The 23,164-nt window shown below is 41.1% G+C and overlaps 2 protein-coding genes across 5 annotated transcripts; one reads left to right on the plus strand and one right to left on the minus strand.

The window, feature by feature from the left end:
• Positions 1-46: 46 nt before the first annotated feature.
• Positions 47-11,004, minus strand: polr1h (RNA polymerase I subunit H). Of its 3 annotated transcripts, none has more exons than XM_079523234.1 (5): positions 10,875-11,004; positions 5,285-5,404; positions 2,068-2,168; positions 1,696-1,805; positions 47-656 (listed from the first exon to the last, which is right to left on the minus strand). In XM_079523234.1, the coding sequence occupies exons 2-5, from the start codon at positions 5,400-5,402 to the stop codon at positions 632-634; spliced, it is 354 nt and encodes a 117-aa protein (XP_079379360.1). In that variant the 5' UTR covers positions 5,403-5,404; positions 10,875-11,004; the 3' UTR covers positions 47-631. The 3 variants fall into 3 exon arrangements, with proteins under 3 accessions (XP_079379360.1, XP_079379359.1, XP_079379358.1); XM_079523233.1 differs by having other exon boundaries at positions 10,790-10,918; XM_079523232.1 differs by lacking the exon at positions 10,875-11,004 and adding an exon at positions 7,653-7,791.
• Positions 7,766-22,673, plus strand: ddx39b (DEAD (Asp-Glu-Ala-Asp) box polypeptide 39B). Of its 2 annotated transcripts, none has more exons than XM_079523226.1 (11): positions 7,766-7,904; positions 9,219-9,437; positions 10,857-10,984; positions 12,128-12,220; positions 13,004-13,187; positions 14,695-14,813; positions 17,667-17,798; positions 19,026-19,135; positions 19,644-19,788; positions 20,616-20,763; positions 22,111-22,673. In XM_079523226.1, the coding sequence occupies exons 2-11, from the start codon at positions 9,224-9,226 to the stop codon at positions 22,125-22,127; spliced, it is 1,290 nt and encodes a 429-aa protein (XP_079379352.1). In that variant the 5' UTR covers positions 7,766-7,904; positions 9,219-9,223; the 3' UTR covers positions 22,128-22,673. The 2 variants fall into 2 exon arrangements, with proteins under 2 accessions (XP_079379352.1, XP_079379353.1); XM_079523227.1 differs by having other exon boundaries at positions 7,787-7,904; positions 9,223-9,437.
• Positions 22,674-23,164: the final 491 nt, after the last annotated feature.

Here is a 23,164-nt window from a genome sequence, read left to right on the forward strand (position 1 = left end):
TGATATGCAAAATTGATACATAAATCACAATACACAAATACAATAGTACATAGAAGTTGATACAAGGAACGTCATCCTTTATTAAAAAACAAAATCTTTATTTACACAGGACAGTTTTATTAGGCCTAAGCCCTTTTAAACCCTAGCCTCTGTACCCAGGCTTTTATTTTATTTGAACCCCCAAATCCTCATTACAAACACTGAAGTATAGTGAATAACAATGATATTTTTCTGGCCTTTTTTTTATTCAAATGGTAATGCATTTTATTAATTACATGACCACTTACTGAATGGCAAATGTTTTCTTTAAATAATTCACACTGAATTGAGGATTGCCTTGGCACTTTGCATAATGCATGGTCATAAACTCGTAATGCAAAATGTATTTTCTAATTGCATGACCAAAATGCATATTGAATTGCCAATTACCAAATGCATCGCCGTTGTATTTTGAATTAATAAAGAGGCCAAACAATTTCCATAACAACCTACATTTACATAACATTGATAACAACTATTGGTCATCAGCAGTACATTATGGCAAACTGTTAAACAGACATCTTAAAGAATGGTCTTGCATAGCTATATGTATCTCTGCAGTCCACAATCCACACATCTTGGTCCCGTTGTCTCACGAGTCTTCTTTCTCTTGATACCTGCAATGTGAACGACACTTAATTATATGTAGCCAAATGTTGTACAATCATAATCAGTCAGATTGGTTGTTTCCCTGTTTTTACTTCGCTATTTGTTTTGAGATGCCATGTCTATTAAATATGTTTTTATCCCACGATTTTATAACCCATTTTTCACCCCTGTGTCAATTATCTAATGTGATCCTGGACTCTACACACCCTCCGCCAACCTGGGGAGAGCAACGGACTTGAACTCATGCTTCCTTCATGCATGAGTGTCCAAGTTGCTCCTTTACACCTGACAGGGGGGAGTTTCCCTGGTTGGAGACGTAGCGCGTGGAAGGAACATGTTATTCCAACCAGTTCCTTCCCCCTCCATCAGGCACCCCGGCTGGCCAGGGGGAGGCAGTTTAGAGACCAGGATTACTGCATGTTTTTTTGTGAGGGTACCTACCTACCCTATAGGGGACACAGGGAGAACATGCAAACTCCACATACAAAGGCCCTTTCGCCAACCCCGTCTCGGGTATGGGCACTGACGCGGAGGAGAGAACACGCCGCCAGCACCCACAGCGTCCAGAGCGGGAATCGAACCCAGGACCTTCTAGCTGTGAGGTGACAGCACTACAAACTGTGCCACCGTGCCCCCCACTTCCTTTTTTAAACTCAGGTTTTCATTTTATCCGTTTTTTATGACTGTTCTTTTCCTTTTAAGAATAATTAGCAAGAAGTTAAGGTGGCCTTACACTAGCCGATAATCAGGCATTTTTGACGCTCGGAGGGTGCCCGACCGCTCAAAGCGCGATCGGGATCGGCCCGATCAACATCAAGAATGTTTGATATTTGCTCCGATTATCCTGTAGTGTGTGGTGCTATCAGATTTCACATTGAAAAAAAATCGGCTAGTGTAAGGCCACCTTCAGTCACTCTTACATAGTAGATTATACACTGTTTAAGATGTACTCTAAGATTGCAATGATGTGTAATATATACCACAGCTCAACTACTTTTCATTTCCATGACTCCTGCATACAGTAACATATGTTCACCCAGTCGTTACCTGCAGTGCATGCAAGTGAAGAAGACAGTCTGGCCTTCATCTGCAGATCTCATTTGCCTCGTATGGTAAACCATTCCTTCTTTATTGCAGCGAGAGCAGCGTCTGTCAATCTAAGATAAGAGGGGCCTTTATTGATCACTGAGGAAAACGTGGTGGTTTCACTAAGCAAGAAGCACGTACAGCCCGAGAGGATAGTAGAAAAATAAATCAACAAAGCAAGACTATTCAATTAACAACAAAAAAATGAAAGCTAATACAATCTCAGATACCGTCTCTGGCAGAGCGAACAATCAATACAAAATAGATAATTTTTCATACAGCACAAGATAATTATAATAAACAGATCATCCACACAAAGCAATCAAATCGTACCACTGGTCCTTTGAGTTCCGAATCCTCGTCTTCCACCACTACGGAGGACTGTTCTAGGCGGTTGAAGACGATTGTAGAGGTGATTTCTTGACGTGTGAATTCTGTAAAGGAATCATCGATTTATTATTACAATAATTTGTTTAGACTTGCTTAAAATTGAAATCAATAAGGTTGATGTTTCCAGGATTCCAAACCAGGCCCACTTGGCCAAAGAAGATTGTGCTTTGAGCTTCAGGCAATACCACTAGTGTTCCCACCTGAACACTGGAGGTATATATATATATATATATATCTTGTGCCACCCCTTACCCCTTATTCCTAGACTTATTTGCCATTTTAATAGTATATGAAAAACCTTTTAATAGTTCAAATAGTCAATCTACAAGCTCACAACGTGCCGATGCAATCGGCTAGCTGAACTATTTAAAAATGTTTTTCAAAATAGTAAAAAAAAAAGGCAAATATGTAGGCATAAGGTAAGATAGGGCCCAGGTAGCGTAGCACAGAATCTGTTCTTGAGATATTCGTTTCTGTTAGGCACGGACAGTATGGTGTAAAAACATGCAGAACGGTACAACAGAACAGGTTGAATAATGCTTTATATGTATATGGGGTGATAGTTCACACATGTCCTCTGTATTATACCTGACGAAGACCTCCAGCAGGTCGAAGACGTTTATTCAATGTGGTAGACATACTCATGTGGTCAAGCAGATGTTTCTCAACAAAATTTACCAAAATGGAACTTTATGCATCGATTCTTAAGGTCTCCATATCAGGAGGATGTGGTACTGAATATGTCTGCTAAATTTCAATATGCCAAGACAGATATCCACTAGGGCTCGCCTGTTTCAGTGAATGATATCCTGACATGGAAGGAGGCTCATAGAACTATTATTCATTGTGTCTGACATGACATATTTAGGAGGTTTGAAGGAAAAGGGATTAAATCATAAAAATCCATGTACTCGATCTGTCTGTTCACTTGAAGCAACACATTTCATGTCACTCGCTGCAGATACTTGAATAAATTCATGCTTCAGTGTCAGTGAGATTCTGGTTTCTGACTATTCTGGAAAAAAAATCACCCCACTTTAACATCTGGTGACCCAAACTTGAGACTCAATAAATAATCACAGAGCTCATCTTTTCCTCTCGTGTTTGGAGGAAGGACACGTGATCCGGCTTGAATGAATCGACTATCCGATCGGACATAAATCAAAAATCACACCCGTGTGAACCGAGTGGTGCAAGGTCTTATATAGCCTGATCAGCTGTGGTCTGACGTAATGTCAGTGACCATGGTAACCATGCTCACCTGTGCACGGACACGTACACAGGTGCACGGACACGTACACGGTTACACAAACATACAGACAAAGCTGGTTGTTGGAGTGGTTTGCACCACTCAAAAAGGTAAGAAACACCTTGTTTCATCAAAAGTTGACATGATTAGATGATTCGTTCAAAGCCTGTTCGTGTGAGATCTGTCTGCTGGTGGTGCCGAGAGGGTTAGTGTTAGTGTATTAGAACCTCTTGAAGGTGATTTATTATACCAGCTGTCCAATTGTGATTGCCTGGGGGGGGGGATTAATTGGATGAGACCCCACAAGCTACAGTCAGGAATCAGGACAGCCTGAGATTGTATCAGCGTGTCAGACCATCCACCATCAGAGGTGGATAACCTAATATCTAATTCTAATGTCCTACGTTTTTTTTCCTTAGGTTCGATAAATCAACTTATTCCTTGGACAAGTTAGAAAGTACTGAAACAAAAGAAAAACTAAACGAGTACAATTTCTAACTAAAACGACTTGTGCACACTGACTGAACCTAACTAAAATGAATCAAACTTTTATACAATTATAAAATAATGCTGGTGCATGCACGTGACATCATGCCCCCAGTTACAGTTCAAAGAAATTCCACGACACTAGTGCCGATTCTGCCGAGGCAAGGAAGGAGAGAAGCGAGGTGTGTGCGATCCGATTGCATGTTTTGACGTCTCCAGCATTGCAGGGATCATGTTAGTTGTCGGAGTGAGCCCAATAGTTAGAGAACCAAGCCAATGTTTTTGGTTTCATGTATTTGATACGTGGGTCCATGGATGGACAGTTGGACACCATTCATTTCTCACACACAGTTTTTCTTTCCCTTACGGTCTAAGATAAGGTGTGAGTAGTGATTCGTTAGTCCAAATTTTAGGAAGTACAGCCGTTGAATTTATGAAAAGGCTCTGAAACTGTGTGGAGTCCCAAGAAGAGCATTTTGAATGTGAGGCTTAAATCGATCATAAAGAGTTGACTTTTCTGACTGTCCTTTTCTCCATTTCCGTCTTTCTATTTCTCTCAAACGAGAGAAATAGAACCTTGGGACTCCTTAGTGATTCTACCACACATCATCACACTCATTCCACACGCGAACACAGGGTGCAGAAACACCTTACCCATCAGGTAGGCATACAGCTCTGCCACCTCCCTTCTTGCTCTGTCTCACATGCATAATGTTGTATTGTGTTGGCCTGCGAATGAATTAACGCTGTCCTCGGGGGCTTAAAAATAATCTGTGCTGCTCCGTTACACAAATGTATAATCTAATGTTGCATGGTGTTTGTGACTGAAGTAGAACAGTTTTTTTGGTTTGAAAATATTTTGTGGGTAATCTTTAACTTAAGAGTCTTGCATATATCGATATGATAATCTTTGATATATCATTGTGGCTGCCATAATATTGGCAAGTGTTGAGCACAAGTTTTGAATTAGCCTTTAAATAGGCATGCTAATTACTGAATAAATCCTTCATTGAGCGACTATAGCTAAATACACTAATGATAGGCAGCTAATACATTGTAAATATTAAGTAGTACTTTGAAATCAATTCTGTATCATAGAGAGCTAATACAATTATAGGAGTAATGCGTTTCAGTGAGAACTCTGGCTATAGCATTTTGAATGAGGTGGAATATCTTTTTAGGAAGTTATTTACGTTTTTCTAACCTGTTGGACACAAATTAATCGACATTACAAGCTAACTACATTTGTCTGAATTTTTCACTGAATTTTTAAAACAAGCCCCAAAAAATGCAACCCGCGACTCGGGGGGGAAAAAACCTGCAACTCTGGAAAAAAACAAGCCAACATTGGCGGGAAATAAGCAAACCTGGGTGTAGCTCCAACTCTCTGAACTGAAGAATGTAGACTATGGTAAATATTTGTACCTTGTACAGGGATGCTGAAGGCACAGCGGGGACAAGTAACGGTGTCTTGCATCCCTGGTAATGGGAGGACATTTCCACATTCGGGGCAAAAGTTTGGATTACCACTGAAACACGACATGGCTGTGAAAACATAAAGATGAGAAATGATTAATATTATAAATGATTAATGACAGTCACTCTTAACACATTCAGACCGTACGACGTGTGGGAACATCATAACTGATCCAACTGACTGATTGCGAGTACGACGTGTGTACACGTCCTAGCGCTTTTTCATTGATATCAAACGGAGAAAATATATTCAGATTTATTTGTATTTTTTTGGGTTGTCCTATCCTTCTGCAATGTACTCCTTGCTTTTGGCGCTTGCGCGCTGCCATTCACTTCCCTGTTTAGCGATCAGAAAGAAAGGCTCGCCACACGTAATCTAAGGAGCTCTCCGTGGTTTTGACCAGATGGCTATCTGAAGCCCCGAGCTTCTATTTTGAAAGAAATCCCAGCGCTGATTGTGTTAAATAACTTGTCATCACAGTAACTAAGTACAATTTTGAGGTATTTTTTTACTTTACCATTTTTTATACCATATACTTCTACTCCACTACATCCCAGGAGAAAATACTTTACGTTTTGCTCCACTACAATTATTTTGACAACTTTTAGTTACTATATTAGTTACATTATTACAGGTTAACTAACCTCGCATCACCAGGCTTTCCACCTCGGACGGAGTAAAGCCTGGTCTCTGTTACCAAATTACTGTATGAACCGGTCTGGAGCGGATGGTAATTTACGTCATGTTGTAGTCACTGATTTGTAGTCATCAGGCAGGAAACCACAACCAGAATGAGAACAATTCCCCACGATCATAATTTCAGGGCCTACCCAATAAAATAGAATTTCCCCCGTGAGATAACAAACATATAGGGACGCTAAATAGTCTCTGGAAAGTACAGTCACATTTATATTTTAATAATCAGCAAAACTACGCTGCATCTATGATTTTATTGGGTAGGCCCTAAAATTATGATCATGACGAAAGTTACCATCCACCATTCCACCCCCGGCCGGTTCATAAACCCGAAAGGGTTAACCCAGGCTACAGGTTCAGCTACCCAGCATCAGAGGAATCTAGTAAGAGAGTGGCGACACGCTTTGATCTTGCCGCAAAGCGGGTGCCTGTGGGCTATAGTTCCAAACATTGCTCCTATGGCTGGAACTATCCCATTGAGAGAGAATGAGCACTTCCGCATTCCATTGTTACAATGGGAGTCAACGCTAGTGTCGCCACTCTCTTACTAGATTACTCTGCCCAGCATCACATGAACTATTTAAAATCAGCTCCACCTTTACAACCTGCAACAAAAAAAAGTTGTTTAAGACATTAATGCAGTACAGTCCAATAACATGTAGATCAAATTTGGTTAAAGGAAGGGTGGGCAGCAAAACATTCTGGGCACTACTGGGGACAACTTGGCGCTATAGACTATAGTCAGCATGGGCACTAGGGAAATGTGCCTGCCTGTGGGCACCAACATAGAGCTAGAAATAGAGTGGCCACCAGGCCTCAGAAAAGCAGGAACTAGGGATTACTGGGCACCAAAACGTAGGCACAATGCCTTGGAAAAGTAGGCACTATAGGGGATATCGGTTGGGCATAGTTCTGTTCTGTGAGGTTAAAGGTTAGGTTTAGGCATAGTTTTACTGAGGTTAATGTTAAATTAGACCCTTTTGGAACCTCACCCTCCGATCGATTATATATAAAAAACTTAGGGTTATTCAAAATTTTACTAAAAGGTGTCCAGTCTTCCCCCATAGGTAGGTACCCACTCTTCTAGGAAGACTGGGCCCACTCTTTGCTTTAAGTTTAAGGTTTATACTGTATTGAAGTACATTTTGGTGCCAATACTTCTGTATTTTAACCCAAATAAGATGTTTGAGGGGTGCCAGCCCCTCCTATGCACAGGTTTAATGTTTGTCTTTAGTTCAAAGTTTGTTTTGTAAACGCATTGGCAATGAAGGGAAAATGGTCGACTCGTCATATTGTTAATGGTGTTTAATGTTTGTGTTGTCACCGTTTGTTTTACATCACCTGGCATTACATCACCTAATCAACATGAGTTGACTTTAATATATTAGCGCCCCTCACTTCACACGGGTGTGATTTTTATAATACAAAAAATAAAACAAATCCGAGTATTCTTCCAGAGTTCCACCACCCGGCCTGGGGTGTTGACATGTCTGTCTGTTCAACACGTGTTGGCAAAAACATTATGCCGCGACGACCTAAGCTAACGTTAATAGCAATATCATCATAGGATTCAGGATAGAGATATATACATCCGTTCGGTAATGTTAAGTTCAGGTTTACCTTTCAAACGTGTAACGTTGTGATCAAAACGTTCTAGTTAAGATATTGCAGCTCCTTCTTCTCTCCTCTCCTGTCTGTCTGAAGTTCTGAACTATATTCCAGACAGGCATGTTACTGGACGTGCTATTGTTGTGGTGGGGTCTTTCCTCTGTTCGCAGAAGTCGGCGCGCGTGCTGATGACGTCAGTGTTGTGCAAACTTCGATAGCGCTTAACTTTGAACGTGTCGCGGTGGTCGTTTCTAAACAATTCAGGTATGAATGAATAGTTTGTTATAGTAGATTTACAAGACAAACACAGTTGGCAAAGTTCACTCAACGGTGCATTAGCATTTAGACATGAACAATAAGGGGCAATTACGGTAACAATGAATACATTGTAAACCTGATTGTTAGTCTCGCTATTAAACGTGAGCTTCTGCAGCTGTTTTGACACGTGATTGCCTCTAGCGTGCAATGTGCATAATATGTGCCATTTTTATTTATTTTTTGTAATTTAGAGCTACAAGCCCTCCATGGTGCATGCATGTTACTATACTGTAGCTGTGCATGCATGTTACTTACTATATGCATGCATCTTATGTTGTACATACACCTTTATATTGCACCATGAGTCAATTAGGATCGCAGAATGGAGAAATCACCCCTCAAGGGCTTCTGCCAGAATTTCCCGGTTGCACTAGTACGATCACACGACGTATTAATGCTAATTATAATATAAGATCACATACACTGGGGGGGGGGGGGGAAATCTAAGTTATAATAATACATTTTTATTTATAATGCACTTGAAACAAATCTCAAAGTGCTACAGGTAAAATATTTGTAAAAACATGACAAAGCTAAAAAAGTGGAACTAAACTGGACCATTTCCATTTGGTTCCACTGTCTTGCACACTCATATTTACATTCACACCTGTGCTTTCCATTGTGCTTATTTATATTACTTCACATAATCACACTGATACATTCTGCCTACATAGGGCCGACTTACTTGACGATTAATAATCGCTCCAATAAGTTGATAGGCAATTATACTAGTATTGTTTTTGGCAGCAAATTAATATTTTAGTTTAGTCATAGTCTTTGGAATAAAACTTAATTTACTTTTAGTCACACTTTAGTCACCTAGTGTGTTAGTGTCAGTTTAATTTTAGTCGACTAAATCTACAGTTGATTTAGTCGACTAAAATGTGTTTTGGCGGCCTTGATGCCGTCGCAATGACTGATTTCACACTTGCTGAAAATAGCCCATCTACAAGCTCACAACGCGTCGCAGCGCGACACGTTGTGAGCTTGCAGATCTGCTATTCACAAGCAACCAAGTGTAAAATGACCTGTAATGGATCTCTTGTCCACTAGTCCCTGCCTAACATTTTAGTCTCGTTTTTTTATTTGTCTACAAAATTGTCAATATATTTAGTCTTTAGTTTTAGTCATCATAGCTTAGTTTTCATTTTAGCTTCCATTTAGTTCATCAGTCTGAAAAACGGTAGTCGACGAACATTTTTCGTGTTCGTACGAAATCAACACTGGCCTGTACTAACTCCCCTTGTCGTCTCCGGTCAGTCAGGATGTCGCTGAACGACGTGAATGAGAATGAGCTCCTGGACTACGATGACGACGAGGTGGACGCGGACGCAACGAGCCTAGTGGATCTCCTGGATCCCAAGGAGGGGATGAAGGGCTCCTACGTCTCCATGCACTCCTCCGGGTTCAGAGACTTCCTGCTCAAGCCGGAGCTGTTGAGGGCTATAGTGGACTGTGGCTTTGAGCATCCGTCTGAGGGTGAGAATTATTGTCCCCAAAAGGTCACTTTATGTCAAAAGAAAGGGGGGGGGGGGGGGGGGGGGGGTGCTGTTCCGAAGGATCCAATGTCGTTATTATTTAGTTGTTAATACCTTTCATTGGTTAACCCATTTAGACCTGAGGACGATTCTACAAATGTTTTCTAAATCATGACAGTTTTCTATATCAGTGGTTCTAAAACTATTTCATGTCAAGCCCAGATACTCTGGGTAAATATAGTAATCATTTAATTTCATTTAAGGACCCCAAAAATGATATGTAATTGGCAGCCGACCCCGATCTGAAAATATGTTGTGTTCCCATCCCCCCTGTCGAAGCAAAGATTTGAGTTAAAAACGTTCGCTCTGAAATAAAATATATAAGATTTTCACATTTTCACGATTTTTCAATAGCTAAAGTATAACATAACACCAAAAGCGGTTCCCATTCTGGTTCTGAATGGGTTAAATATTTATGAAACCCACAGGCCCACTTAACCACTTTCAATTTAACGTTAAAAAAAAATAGCAAGAAATAGTCAATCTACAAGCTCACAAAGCGTCGCACCACGAGACGTGAGCTTGCAGATCGGCTATTTCTTTTTTTTACTAATTTTTGTGTGACACTCTAGTATGACTAAATAGGGTATTAATTGAAAAACATAAAAAGTTGAAATGTGGAGATGCATTCATTGATACAAGGCTTCTTTCTGCTTATGGATCCACTCTAAAGTTTACTTAAATCAGCATCTCTATTATGTCTGGCAGCCATTTCATTCCACTGTTTGCTGAATTCAAACAAATACCCATTCTAACTTAATGAAGTACTGATTAGCTGATCACCTGAACCAAATGTAATTTAACGAGGAAAAGAATAAAACCCACTGCTGTGGGCGTCACAGTCTGCAAATAGGACCAGCTGGATGGGAAAACAAACTGGTGCTACATTAATTAACCAAATCAGGGTTGTTCCTCCAAATATTGTTTTCTGAACACTTCCTAAAGTAAGTATAAATGTGTTATTTAGTTTTGATCAGTTGCCATTTTCTGCAAATAAATGCTGTAAATTAATATTTGTATTAGGAGTTGGAAGGGAAAGGAACTGGTTGGAATAACATGTTGTTCCACGCGCTACATCCAACCGGGGAAACTCCCCCATGTCAGGTGAAAATGCAGGACTCCTCATGCATTGAAGGAAGCATGAGGTCAGTCAGTTGCTCTAGAGGGGAGTGTAGAGCCCAGGATTGCATTCGATAATTGACACTGGGTGAAAAAATGGGTCACAGAATCGTGGGATAAAAAAAAACAATTTATTTTCTAGACACACAAACTGAAACTAATTAAAAAAAATACCTTGTTGTTTACATGATGTATTGTTCTGAAGACATAATCTTGGTCGTGTACAACATTGTTCTTGCAGTCCAGCATGAGTGCATACCTCAAGCCATCCTTGGCATGGATGTCCTCTGTCAGGCAAAGTCTGGAATGGGCAAGACTGCTGTGTTTGTCCTGGCCACTTTACAGCAGCTGGAGCCCGTCCCTGGACAGGTAACATTACCCACTCAAACACACCCTGCATCCTCTTGTCATTACAGTCTACTGGCACTCAACTGTGTGAGCATCTACTCTGCCTTCGAGCCCCGACTGATGCTAGAATTTGGAGTCCGCGTTGCGGCCTTTCAGGGCTTAGGAGGCACTCCCATTGGCTTAGGCTGGCAAACACCCTTAAGTCAGTGGTTCCCAAAGTGGGGTCCGGGGACCCCCAGGGGTCATTGAGAGAGTTCCAGGGGGTCCCCAGCTAAATGATAGTTTGGGAACCACTGCCTTAAGTCATATAGTTGCTGCGAGAGTGAGGTCTCGCCAACACCAACTCGGGATTCCTGGATCGCTGCCCTCCACAATGTCCTATCTGTTCATAAAGTTCTTGAGCTCTGCAGTGTGGTTAGCTAAGCTGTCGCGCCGCAGTAAGTCTACGTAGGTGGTACGCTTCTTTCCCCTCCTGGCTTTGCCCCAGGTTGGCTCCCATAGAGTCCATATTAAAGCAGTGTGCAGACCCAGGGTTCGCGCTAGGAGCAGTTAGGGGTTAAGTGCCTTGCTCAGGGACAGTCGCTCTATCTCCTGACTCACTTGCCGGCGCCGCCCTCTGCAAATCAGTGTTGATTTTTTTCCACTGACGGAAACTAAATAAACTAAGCTACGATGACTAAAACTAAGACTAAATATATTGACAATTTCGCCAACAAATAAAAACTAAACTAAAATGTTAGGAAGGGACTAGTGGACAAGAGATCCAGGTCACTAGTGGACAAGAGATCCAAGTCATTTTACCGTAGATCGGCTATTTTCAGCAAATGTAAAAACAGTCATTACAATGGCATCAAAGCCCGCCAAAATTCATTTTAGTTGACTAAATCAACTTTAGATTTAGTCGACTAAAATCTTATGATATTTAGTCGACTAAAACTAGAGTAAAACTACAGTAAAACATTCCAGGTGACTAAAATGTGACTAAAACTAAATAAACTATTCAAGAAAATCAAAATTTGCTGCCAAAAACAACACTGCTGCAAATCCAGATGGGACAAGTGGATTTAAAAATGTTTTAGGGAGAAGTTTAACTAAATCTAAGTACTATATAATTGTATCATACTATAATGTTTCATTCTACTCACACGCCTTTTCTTGCTTTAGGTGTCCGTCCTGGTGATGTGCCACACCAGAGAGTTGGCGTTCCAGATCAGCAAGGAGTATGAGAGATTCTCCAAATACATGCCCACCGTGCTGGTATGGACTGTGTGCTTTATCTTCTAGTCCAGTGGTTCTCAAACAATAACCACGATATTTTATACTTTGGTTATTCAAAAATAGCAGATATACAAGCTCAACACGCAACACTTTGTGCACACTATGGGCTTGTAAGGTCTGCTTTTTTCTTTACAAATCTTTGTCCTGAAAAGGTTTGACAACCACTGCTCTAGCCCAGGGGTTCTCAACGTTGAGAAACTGACTGCAAAAATAACCTTAATAATAGAGAAAATATATCATAAACAAGTGGTTTTACAATATAAATTGGGGTACCAGAGATAGAAATGCCATTAAATCGGGGGTCCGTGTGAAACTGGTGGTCCATGAAATTAATATGTTTCGGAATCAAATGGGGGGGGGGGGGGTCCGTGGCCTAATAAATGTTGATTTGGGGGTCCTTGACACGAAAAAGTTTGGGAACCCCTGCTCTGGTCTAGCCAACATCTGTACAATTCTACAACACTGCCTCCCCGAGGCGATGATCCTTAACCCAGTCTGGGCGGGACGGGAACCCCTTTTGGTGTTAGCATTATGCTATGCTTTAGCTATTGAAAAATAGCAGATCTACAAGCTCATAGCGCGCCACCGAGTGGCGCGCTACGAGCTTGTAGGTCTGCTATTTTTGAAGAATCGAAGAACCACTGACATAGAAACATAGCTATTTCAGAAAACTGCCAGGATGTAGAAGACATTTTTAGAATCTGATCTCAGGTCAAAATGGGTTAATGTAATGCATCCCATCTCCATGGTGTGTCTCTCCAGGTAGCGGTGTTCTTCGGAGGTCTGCCCATCCAGAAAGACGCGGACGTCCTGAAGAAGAACTGTCCTCACGTGGTGGTGGGAACACCGGGGCGGATCATGGCGCTGGCCCGCACCAAGACGCTCAACCTGCGGCACGTCAAACACTTCATCCTGGACGAATGTGACAAGATGCTCGAACAGCTTGGTGAGAATTAAATTAATTAAATATTATATTTTTTAAAGAATATTTAAAAATTCAGGTACTTAAGCCATGATTTAGGCCTGACGTCGATATTAAAAAAAAGTCTTCTAAATCATGACAGTTTTCTGAAATACCTATGTTTCTATATCAGTGGTGCTCAATATTTCATGTCAAGGACCCCAAAAATTATATGTAATTGGCCACCGACCCCCCCCATCTGAAAATGCTGTTCCAGAGACCCCTCAGAAGCAAAGATTTGAATTAAAAACGTTCGCTCTGAAAGAATATATATTCAAAGACTTGCACCAGATTTTTCTCGTATCGCAGCACTCTGTGCTGCGCTATGAGCTTGTAGATCTGCTATTTTTCAATAGCTAAAGTATAACATAATGCTTAAAACACCAAAAGGGGTTCCCGTCTAGAATGGGTTAAGTTGGTAAATTTGGCACCAATTGATCTAGTAGTAAGCAAGATTAGCTCTGGACAATCAGACGGACACACAGACTTGACCCTCTTATAGCCTCCTACAGACCTATGATTGGGAAAAAAACAAGTATTGACTTATGACTAAATAACTTGTCACAATCAAATCTGTGCATTCCCATTTTTGTAATGTAAAGTTTTGAGAAAATGTAACAATATCCAAACATCAGATTCAGTGTGTGATTAGCCAGCACATTAACCGGGCCTCACAGCTGAAATGTATTTGCAACACCATGTGTAATCAATGAGATGGTTCAAACTGGTTACCCCTGACCAACAATATGCCTATTATACAGACGTCGAGTAGCTGTTTTGGGCCATATGATGCTGAAATAGTATGTACAGTGTTTCCACTTTTCAGTTCCATGAAATTGTGAGTTTGCGAAAATGATTTGCTCCATAAGCGAGTGTACACGAGTGTACACACTGGTTTACATGGAATGTATACATTCTGTATCGGTTCCACACGCAGTGAATGGCTAAACGTGTTATTTGAGTTGAAGTTTGTTTTGTTGTTTTTGTTTGCAAAGGCCTTTATAAGAGTTCATACGTTTATGATATGTGGTGTATAGGTGTGTAATTCCGTTGATGTGTTTTTTAACCCATTCTGGGCGGGAACCCCTTTTGGTGTTTTAAACATGTTATAATTTAGCTATTGAAAAATAGCAGATCTACAAGCTCATAGCGCGCCACCGAGTGGCGCGCTACGAGCTTGTAGGTCTGCTATTTTTGAAAAATCGTGAAAATATTTATTTCAGAAAACTGGAGGATTTAGGTCAGGCCTAAATGGGTTAATATTGTCTGTTGTTGGTGGTGTTATGGTTGTTGGTATGTTAGTAGTCGTCTGTCTGACCAGTGACGACTGCGGTATGCTGCATTATGAATTTGTACACATGCTGCAAACCGAGAGCTGGTTGAAACTCATCATGAATACTTCGCTTGTTTAAGCTCCAATGTTCTTTTTCCAGCCCCAGACTGAATATATTGATTCTAATCGAGGTGTCCTTCTTCCCACCCTCTTCCCCAGACATGCGCAGAGATGTCCAGGAGATTTTCCGCATGACGCCCCATGAGAAGCAGGTCATGATGTTCAGTGCCACCCTGAGTAAAGAGATCCGTCCTGTCTGCAGAAAGTTCATGCAAGATGTAATTACGCCTCTCCTCTTGCATCACACCCACACCCCTCTCTCTCTCTCTCTCGTTCCTCTCCCAACACCTCCTCTACTCCTTTCTTTTTTTCCTTTCTTTTCTTTCCTCTTCTATTTTTCTTCCTTTTCTTTCTGTTTCCTTTCCCTTTTCTCTTGTTTTCCTTTGCTAGTATGTCGCAGGGACTTACCCCCAATCCAACCCTTGATGCTGAGTGTCAAGCAGGGAGGCACTGGGTCCCATTTTTAGAGTCTTTGGTATGACCCGGCTGGGGATTGAACCCCGGCCTCCCAGTCTCAGGGCAGACACTCTAACCACAAGGCCACTCGACTCCTTTCCCCACTCTGCCATGCCTTTTGGAGTGGACTGGCACCGTGTCACCTGTCTATGTTGCCTTATCCCATTTTGGACTGAGGTCGATTAAAAAAAAAAGGCTTCTAAATTCTAACATTTTTCTGAAAAACCTATGTTTCTATGTCAGTGGTGCTCAACCTTTTTCATGTCAAGGACCCCCAGAATTATCTCTATTGGGCCACGGACCCCCATCTCAAAATATGTAGTTCCAGGGACCCCCCCAGAAGCCAATATTTTAGTTAAAAATGTTCGCTCTGAAATATATATTCGATGATTTGCGCCACATTTTAACAATTTTTCAAAAATAGCAGACCTACAAGCTATGAGTTTGTAGATCTGCTATTTTTCAATAGCTAAATTATAACATTAAAAAAACAAAAGGGGTTCCCGCCCAAAATGGATTAAGACCTCCATAAATGCGAGCTACTAGCGAGGAAGAAATGTCTCCTTATTCCAAGAAAGCGCCTTAGCCAGTGATAACTAAATTAGCTAAGATAAGTATTGTCAAAGCATACTATGTGTGCTTTGTGAAACACTTGAATTTGGTACCACTGCAATTAGTGTTTCCTACACAACCTGGTTTTGGCCATATTTAGCATATTTGCCCTCTTGGCAATGAGCTTTCATTAGTGAAATATTCAAAGTTTTACTTTATCCCCAGAACCAACAGCCTCACCATTGCTAGAAAATGCATGGGTTAAATTGGATAATACAATGGAATATGTATAGGTAACTTCAAGTGGCTATCAAATAATTAAGTACTACCACAGATTCAAGGTTGTACTTTGTTAAATCTTGTGTACATACAAGTAAAACATTTTAACCTATTTTTGTTCGGCTTCCTTTCAGACAATGCAAGGAAGCCAAACAAAAATAGCTACTCATAAAAGATAACTTTTTCATGTGAACTTATCAAAGAAACTGCTCTATAATCCTGGCATTGTTTTTCCTCTGCATTGTTCAAAAACCTCAAGCTTCCTTCTATGTTGTCAGGCAGGCCTTCCCCCCTGAGGGATAACCACACCAAATGGTTAAATGTACAGGTCCCCCCCCCCTCCAACAAAATAAAAAGGAATTAAATTACAACAAGGAAGCATTCTCACCTACAATAGTCTTCTAATAGAAACACTGAAGTGAATCCCCAGAGAGTGAACCAGGCCATAGTGATTCTAGCTCTTGAGGCCTCTGTAGTTAATTACTTTTCCCAGCAAAGTGGAGGACAGTGAAAAGAAATGGAGCCCGAGTCTTGTGTGCCACCTTGCCAGAACAGGCCTATTACTTTTATTGTCATTCGAGTCAACTTAAATGGAGCTGAGGTAACTGCCCTGAGATAGACGGACCACTCTGTAGGCGAGCACAGCAGTTGTAAAGTGTAGCAATCGTTTGGTTCTTTACAGCACAATAATTGTCAACAAGGTCTAAGAAATGGCAAAACGTGAATCCTGAACACTGGGAGCAGGCAAAGAGTCACATGATAATGGAGGTGGAGAGCATGAAGACGGATGTGTAGTGTCCAAGTCTATTCAATTATAGAGCGTCGCAGTCCCGTCCCCTTTCATGACGACGTGAGACCCAGAAGTGAATTCCACGTTCATTTTTTCCATAGCCTTTTTCAAAAAGTAATTATTTAAAGACGTTTACGCCGCGGACAAAGCCAACTCGAGTTGTGACAAATCATGACAACAAACACAACATTTTGGGCCGAACAAATAATTACAAAGAAGAAAAACAACAAAAAAGTGTTGTAACCTACCGTTCTCTTCTTTGTAATTATTTGTTCGGCCCGAAAAAATGTGTTTGTTGTCATGATTTGTCACAACTCGAGTTGGCTTTGTACGAGGCTTAAAAGGTCTTTAAATACATTTTTGAAATGTCTATGAGGAAAATGAACGGGCAATCATTTCCTGGGCCCTGGTAGGGGGCGGGACTGAATATAATTGACTTAAACCATTCTGGGCGGGAACCCCTTTTTGTGTTTTAAGCATTATGTTATACTTTAGCTATTGAAAAATAGCAGATCTACAAGCTCATAGCGTGGCACTGAGTTCCCACGTCAAAATGCATCAACACATGCATCAACACACACACGTCAACACATACTGTTTCATGCACCACACACACACACACTATATAACTCCTGTCTGAAATGCTAACAAACTAAACTCTCCTTGACCTTCACCCGCCCGCCGCACCCTTACCTTAACACTGTCCAACCCCTTCCTTCTCCACCCTTACCTTAAAACACTGTCCAACCCCTTCCTTCTCCACCCTTACCTTAACACTGTCCAACCCCTTCCTCCTCCACCCTTACCTTAACACTGTCCAACCAGTTCCTTCTCCACCCTTACCTTAAAACACTGTCAAACCAGTTCCTTCTCCACCCTTACCTTAAAACACTGTCCAACCCCTTCCTTCTCCACCCTTACCTTAAAACACTGTCCAACCCCTTCCTCCTCCACCCTTACCTTAAAACACTGTCCAACCCCTTCCAATCTCCAGCCGATGGAGATCTTTGTGGACAACGAGACCAAGTTGACCCTCCACGGGTTGCAGCAGCACTACGTCAAGCTGAAGGACGGCGAGAAGAACAGGAAGCTGATTGAGCTGCTGGACGTGCTGGAGTTCAATCAGGTGATCTTTCTTTCTCAGCTGACTTCACTTCAGGGTTGATTAAACAAATCAATAAATTCCAATTATAAAGGAACATTTTAATTACGTCACAGTGGCTACCACTGTTATAAACTGGTGGAATTGAAAGGATTTAATACAGAGCTTACAGGAAAAATACTTATCATTTTTCAAGAAAAATATACATATTAACAAAAAACGAATCAACAACAAATTCTTGGTCGACGAAGACAAAACAATTTGATGATGCAACAGCCTGTATTTATTAAATATCTTCTATTAGCCTGTCAGTATTGCTATGTACAACAATCTATTCTAATCACCGGAGTAACACCAACATCTCAGCTGTACAAATTACATAATTCAAAGACTGCTTTACCCCCGAGTTTCTCCTGCCACTGGATGAAAGTATGATGGATCACCGAGACTCCCCCGTTGTTTGTCTGTGACTCATGATAGTCTAAATGCTGTTCCAGAGGCCATGCTCTTAATTCGTGGGAACATTTTGCTTTAAAAAACATCGGTCAATGCCCAATTAGCCTGGCCTCGCCAGCGTGCTCTCCGGTCTAGAGGGGCGGGCGGGCGGGCGGGCGGCGCGCTTGGAGCAAACGCTGGAGGATATTGGTTCACCGATCAGAGCCCCCCCTGCCCCCCTGCGCCCCTCCCCTCCCTGGTAGAAATCAGCTGAGGAAAGCAACGCCCCCTCTGCACTGTAGTTCACTCACACTCCTACTGTGTCACGTCCCCCCCATAGAGTATTAAAAGGATAGAGACTGAACCCGCTATTCATGTCAGTGGAAGTTGCTCAGTGGCGTTTTGAAGCACCCGGAAGAACGGTCTACTTCCGCATTCTTTTCCCGATTTGGGCACCAAAATTCCGTGCCCAAAATACGAAAAAGTGCAAACGGGCGCTCGATGTTAAACCCCCATTCTGCACGGGGGTTTCCCTCATCATTAACTCCACGGGTCCGCCTGCAGTCACCACCTCTTACCACTAGGGCCCGCCAGTGCTTCAACGTTGGAGAGCTGCACTGGGGGCTTTTGCGTTTGCTTTAATTTTTTGGAGCCGAACGCCAACGAAAATAAAAGCCTGGGTACCGACTCGGCTAATGCCCAATTAGTACTGCAAGTATGTAAAAAAAAAACAAGGGATCTCATGTGTCTTATGCATGTGGTACCAGCATGTTTAATCGCAGCCACAAAAAAAACGAATGTGTTGTTGTTGTCCAGGTGGTGATCTTTGTGAGGTCCGTCCCTCGTTGCATGGCTCTGGCCCAGCTGCTGATGGAACAGAACTTCCCTGCCATCGCCATCCACAGCGGGATGGACCAGGCAGAACGGTAAACGCTTATTCTATAGTGTAGTTGTGTGGCTGGAAATAGCCGATCGGATCTACAAGCTCATAATTTAGAGATTGTAGGTGGGTTATTTTGGGACAGTTTTGGGACATACTGTAGATCTTACAGATTGCAGCTTTAACCCTTCTGGACGGGAACCCCTCTTGGGGTTCTGTACAGTATATGTACAGTATTCAAAAATTAAAAATATTTGATGTTGGTATATAAATATTTGAAGTTTTTCAGAAAACTTAGGTCCGGTTTTCAAGGCATTTTTAGAATCGGCCTCAGTCCGAAACCCCTTTTGGTGTTTTAAGCATTCCGTTCTACTTTAGCTATTGAAAAATAGCAGATCTACAAGCTCATAGCGCGCTACGAGCTTGTAGGTCTGCTATTTTTAAAAAAATCGTGAAAATGTGGCGCAAATCTTTGAAAATATATTCTTTCAGAGCGAACGTTTTTTAACTCAAATCTTTGCTTCCCCCCCCCCCCCCCCCCCTCAACTCTGTAGACTGTCACGCTACCAGCAGTTCAAAGACTTCCAGCGGCGGATCCTGGTGGCCACCAACCTGTTTGGACGCGGGATGGACATTGAGCGGGTCAACATTGCCTTTAATTACGACATGCCCGAGGACTCTGACACTTACCTACACAGGGTAGGAAAATTGAATGAAACATTGACCGTCCCCTGTTGCTACACTTTCTGTTTCCAATACCCCCTGTTGTGCAATCAGCAAAAAAAAAGAATCTTTCTTGTTCCAACAAGGTTTTTCTTTTTTTACCCACTTTGGGGCGGAAACCCCTTTTGGTGTTTTGTTATAATTTAGCTATTGAAAAATAGCAGATCTACAAGCTCACAGCGCGGCACCGAGTAGGTGGCTACCTTCAATAGGCAATATAGCAGACGCCCATTTCAAATGAGGCTTATTGATTATATCCTACATGTCTTATGTTTTATTTAATTGAATGGTGATGATGGGAGATTAAATATTTTTTTATAATTGTCACTCATATTAGTTTTTGTTCCAAGCAAGTTGAATTAAACTACTCCTCAATTATCTGGGAAGCCTGTACAGTCCATATCTCACCACTATGTACCGGGTTATACGTCCTTGTAAAATTAGTTATGTAACAAGCTTACAACACGTCGCAAGTATGTAAACAAGCTTGTAGATAGGGCTGTCTTTGCTATTTTCACGACATGCCCCAAAACCAGGACAGGTTGAAAGAGTTTTAATTAACCTATTTTGGGCGGGAACCCCTTTTGGTGTTTTAAACATTATGTTGTAATTTAGCTATTGAAAAATAGCAGATCTACAAGCTCGTAGCGCGCCACCGAGTGGCGCGCTATGAGCTTGTAGGTCTGCTATTTTTGAAAAATCGTGAAAATATTTTTTCAGTAAACTGGAGGATTTAGAAGATTTTTTTTTAATTTTGAGGTCAGGCCTAAATGGGTTTAAACACATCTTTTCTTTTTCTCCAGGTTGCCAGAGCAGGCAGATTTGGCACCAGAGGCCTTGCGATCACATTCGTGGCGGACGAGACCGACGTCCGCACGCTCCACAGTGTGCAGCAGCGCTTCGAGGTGAACATCACTGAGCTGCCCGACCAGATCGACATCGCCTCGTACAGTAAGTACCCTTGTATGGATTTGTCTTGATTCATATTATATATGACCGTTCATTGACCACAACAGCTGACCACAACGCTTCTACTTCTAAAGAAGACAAAGAAAAAGGTTCCTCTAAGCCCATTTTGACCTACAAATGTCTTCTAAAATCCTGACCGTTTTCTGAAAAATCACACCCGTGTGAACTGAGTGGTGCAACTCCCCTCTATTGGTTCTCTGTATCGTTCCAATTTGTATCGTTCCAATTTCAGTTCCTATTGGTTCTTTGTATCGTTCCAATTTCTTCTCTGTATCGTTCCAATTTCTTCTCTGTATCGTTCCAATTTGTATCGTTCCAATTTCTTCTCTTTATCGTTCCAATTAAAATAAAAACAGCGCCCCTACTGGTACTCATGAGTCACACATGAGTCACACACAAACATAGGTTAACAGTCACAAACATAGGTGAACACCACGGACATTGCTGTTCCTTGGAGTGGTTGCACCACTCAAAAAACCTATTGACTGAACAGCCAAAATAGGGCGAACTGTCCTGTCGATATGGGTCGTAATGGAAATAATGTTTTTATATAGACTATGATGACTGTCAAATGTATTAGGGCTATAATTATTTATTATATTCTTTATTTGTCTATTGATTACTTTTTTGAGTGGTGGTGATTAGCCTGATTTATAATTTAATAATTGTTGTACAACTTCACATAAAGATAGCAGATGATCCTACAAGCTTGTAGATGTTCCATTTTCGGTCATTTTCTTTATTTAGCTTTAAGATTTTTCCATGACCAATAAAGAGATGGCAGGTTAAAAGTGGTCAACTGTAACAGCCCTATTGGATCACCATCAGTTTTTGAGTGGTGCAAGCACTCCTATAGTGTCACTGTTGCACAGCCTAACACACAGGCCAGGGAGGAGAGATTGTACAGTACAGTACAGCACAGCACAGCACAGCACAGCACAGCACAGCACAGCACCACTCACTTCAGACGGGTCTGATTTTAAAACTAAATGTAGTTTTTTTTCCATCAATTAAAACTGATTATTTTGTATAATCTATTAAATCGATCTGTTGCACACCTGTTTCCTTTAACCCATTCTGGGTGGGAACCCCTTTTGGTGTTATAAGCATTACGTTATACTTTAGCTATTGAAAAATAGCAGATGTAGGTCTGCTATTTTTGAAAAATCATGAAAATGCGGCACATATCTTTGAATATATATTCTTTCAGAAGACCTTTTTTTATATCGATGTCGGGCCTAAATGGATTAATATATTCTGTATATTCTTCTGTATACCTGACCTAAGATTAGAAGAATTAACTTGTATCTCCCTCTCCTCTCTTTACAGTTGAACCCACACGGTAAAGAGGGACAACGGAATCCATTCCCATTGCTTGTGTGCAAAGTTTGTTTTAGATTTGCACTTTAACACTTGTTACAGAAAGTGAAAACTTTTATTTTATTTTTTTCAAGTTGAAAACACCAGATGGCAAAAAACCTAATCTTGTATATTATCCCAGCATCATTTATTTCAAAATGATTAAAAATGGGATTTTGTTTTATTTTGTATTATTTTATTTGTTTATGAAGCGTGCAGTGCCCTCTGCAGACTGAATGTATAATTTAAAATATCTTTCAAGGTACTGTGATTTTTGTTGTTAAAATGTTTAAGCTGTATAGTGTTGCTATATTAACAGAAAGTACATTTCCAGGTGGGATCAGCAGTTTCATTCAATCAGGAGAACCTATTTGTCAGGTTAACTTTTATAGTGTTCCGTCATCTTGAAAATTCGATTTTTGATTTCCCAATTTTCCGTTTAACGAAGCTTGTGTTTAAGTTCCTTAATTGTAAGGATATTGTCTGTTCAGTACAGTAAGAATACTGTTTGGTTAATAAATGCTTTTTTTCAATGACATCTCTCTCATTCTTAATCCAGCTGTGCAACCAACTACTCTAGACTAGGGCTTTAAGCAACTAGTCGACTATTCAACTAGTCGACTAGTAAATGTTTTTGGTTTAGACTAGTCATTGGTTAGACCAGTCATTAGTCCTACAACTACAACCTATCTCAAACCCTCACCCTAAACCAGAAACCTAACCTCCCACGGGGCAGCACACCTAAACCACCCAACCTTAACCCATGTCTAACCAAAGACTAGTCTAAACTAAGTATGCACCCCTCCACTAGTTGACCTTGCTGGTACTAGTTGACAAGATTTATTTTTTCCCCCCATTTTTGTAGGCCTCAAGATCAGCTAGAATGCTAGATAATAGTCACCAATGTACAGTTTTTAAATATATATATATTTACATAATAGGTTAAACAGTTAAACAACTAGTCGACTACTAAACTAGGCAACTAGTAAAAATTACTAGAAGTGAAAGCCCTACTCTAGACTGC

This window comes from Electrona antarctica (assembly GCF_951216825.1).
Source record: "Electrona antarctica genome assembly, chromosome: 15".
Classification (NCBI taxonomy): domain Eukaryota; kingdom Metazoa; phylum Chordata; class Actinopteri; order Myctophiformes; family Myctophidae; genus Electrona; species Electrona antarctica.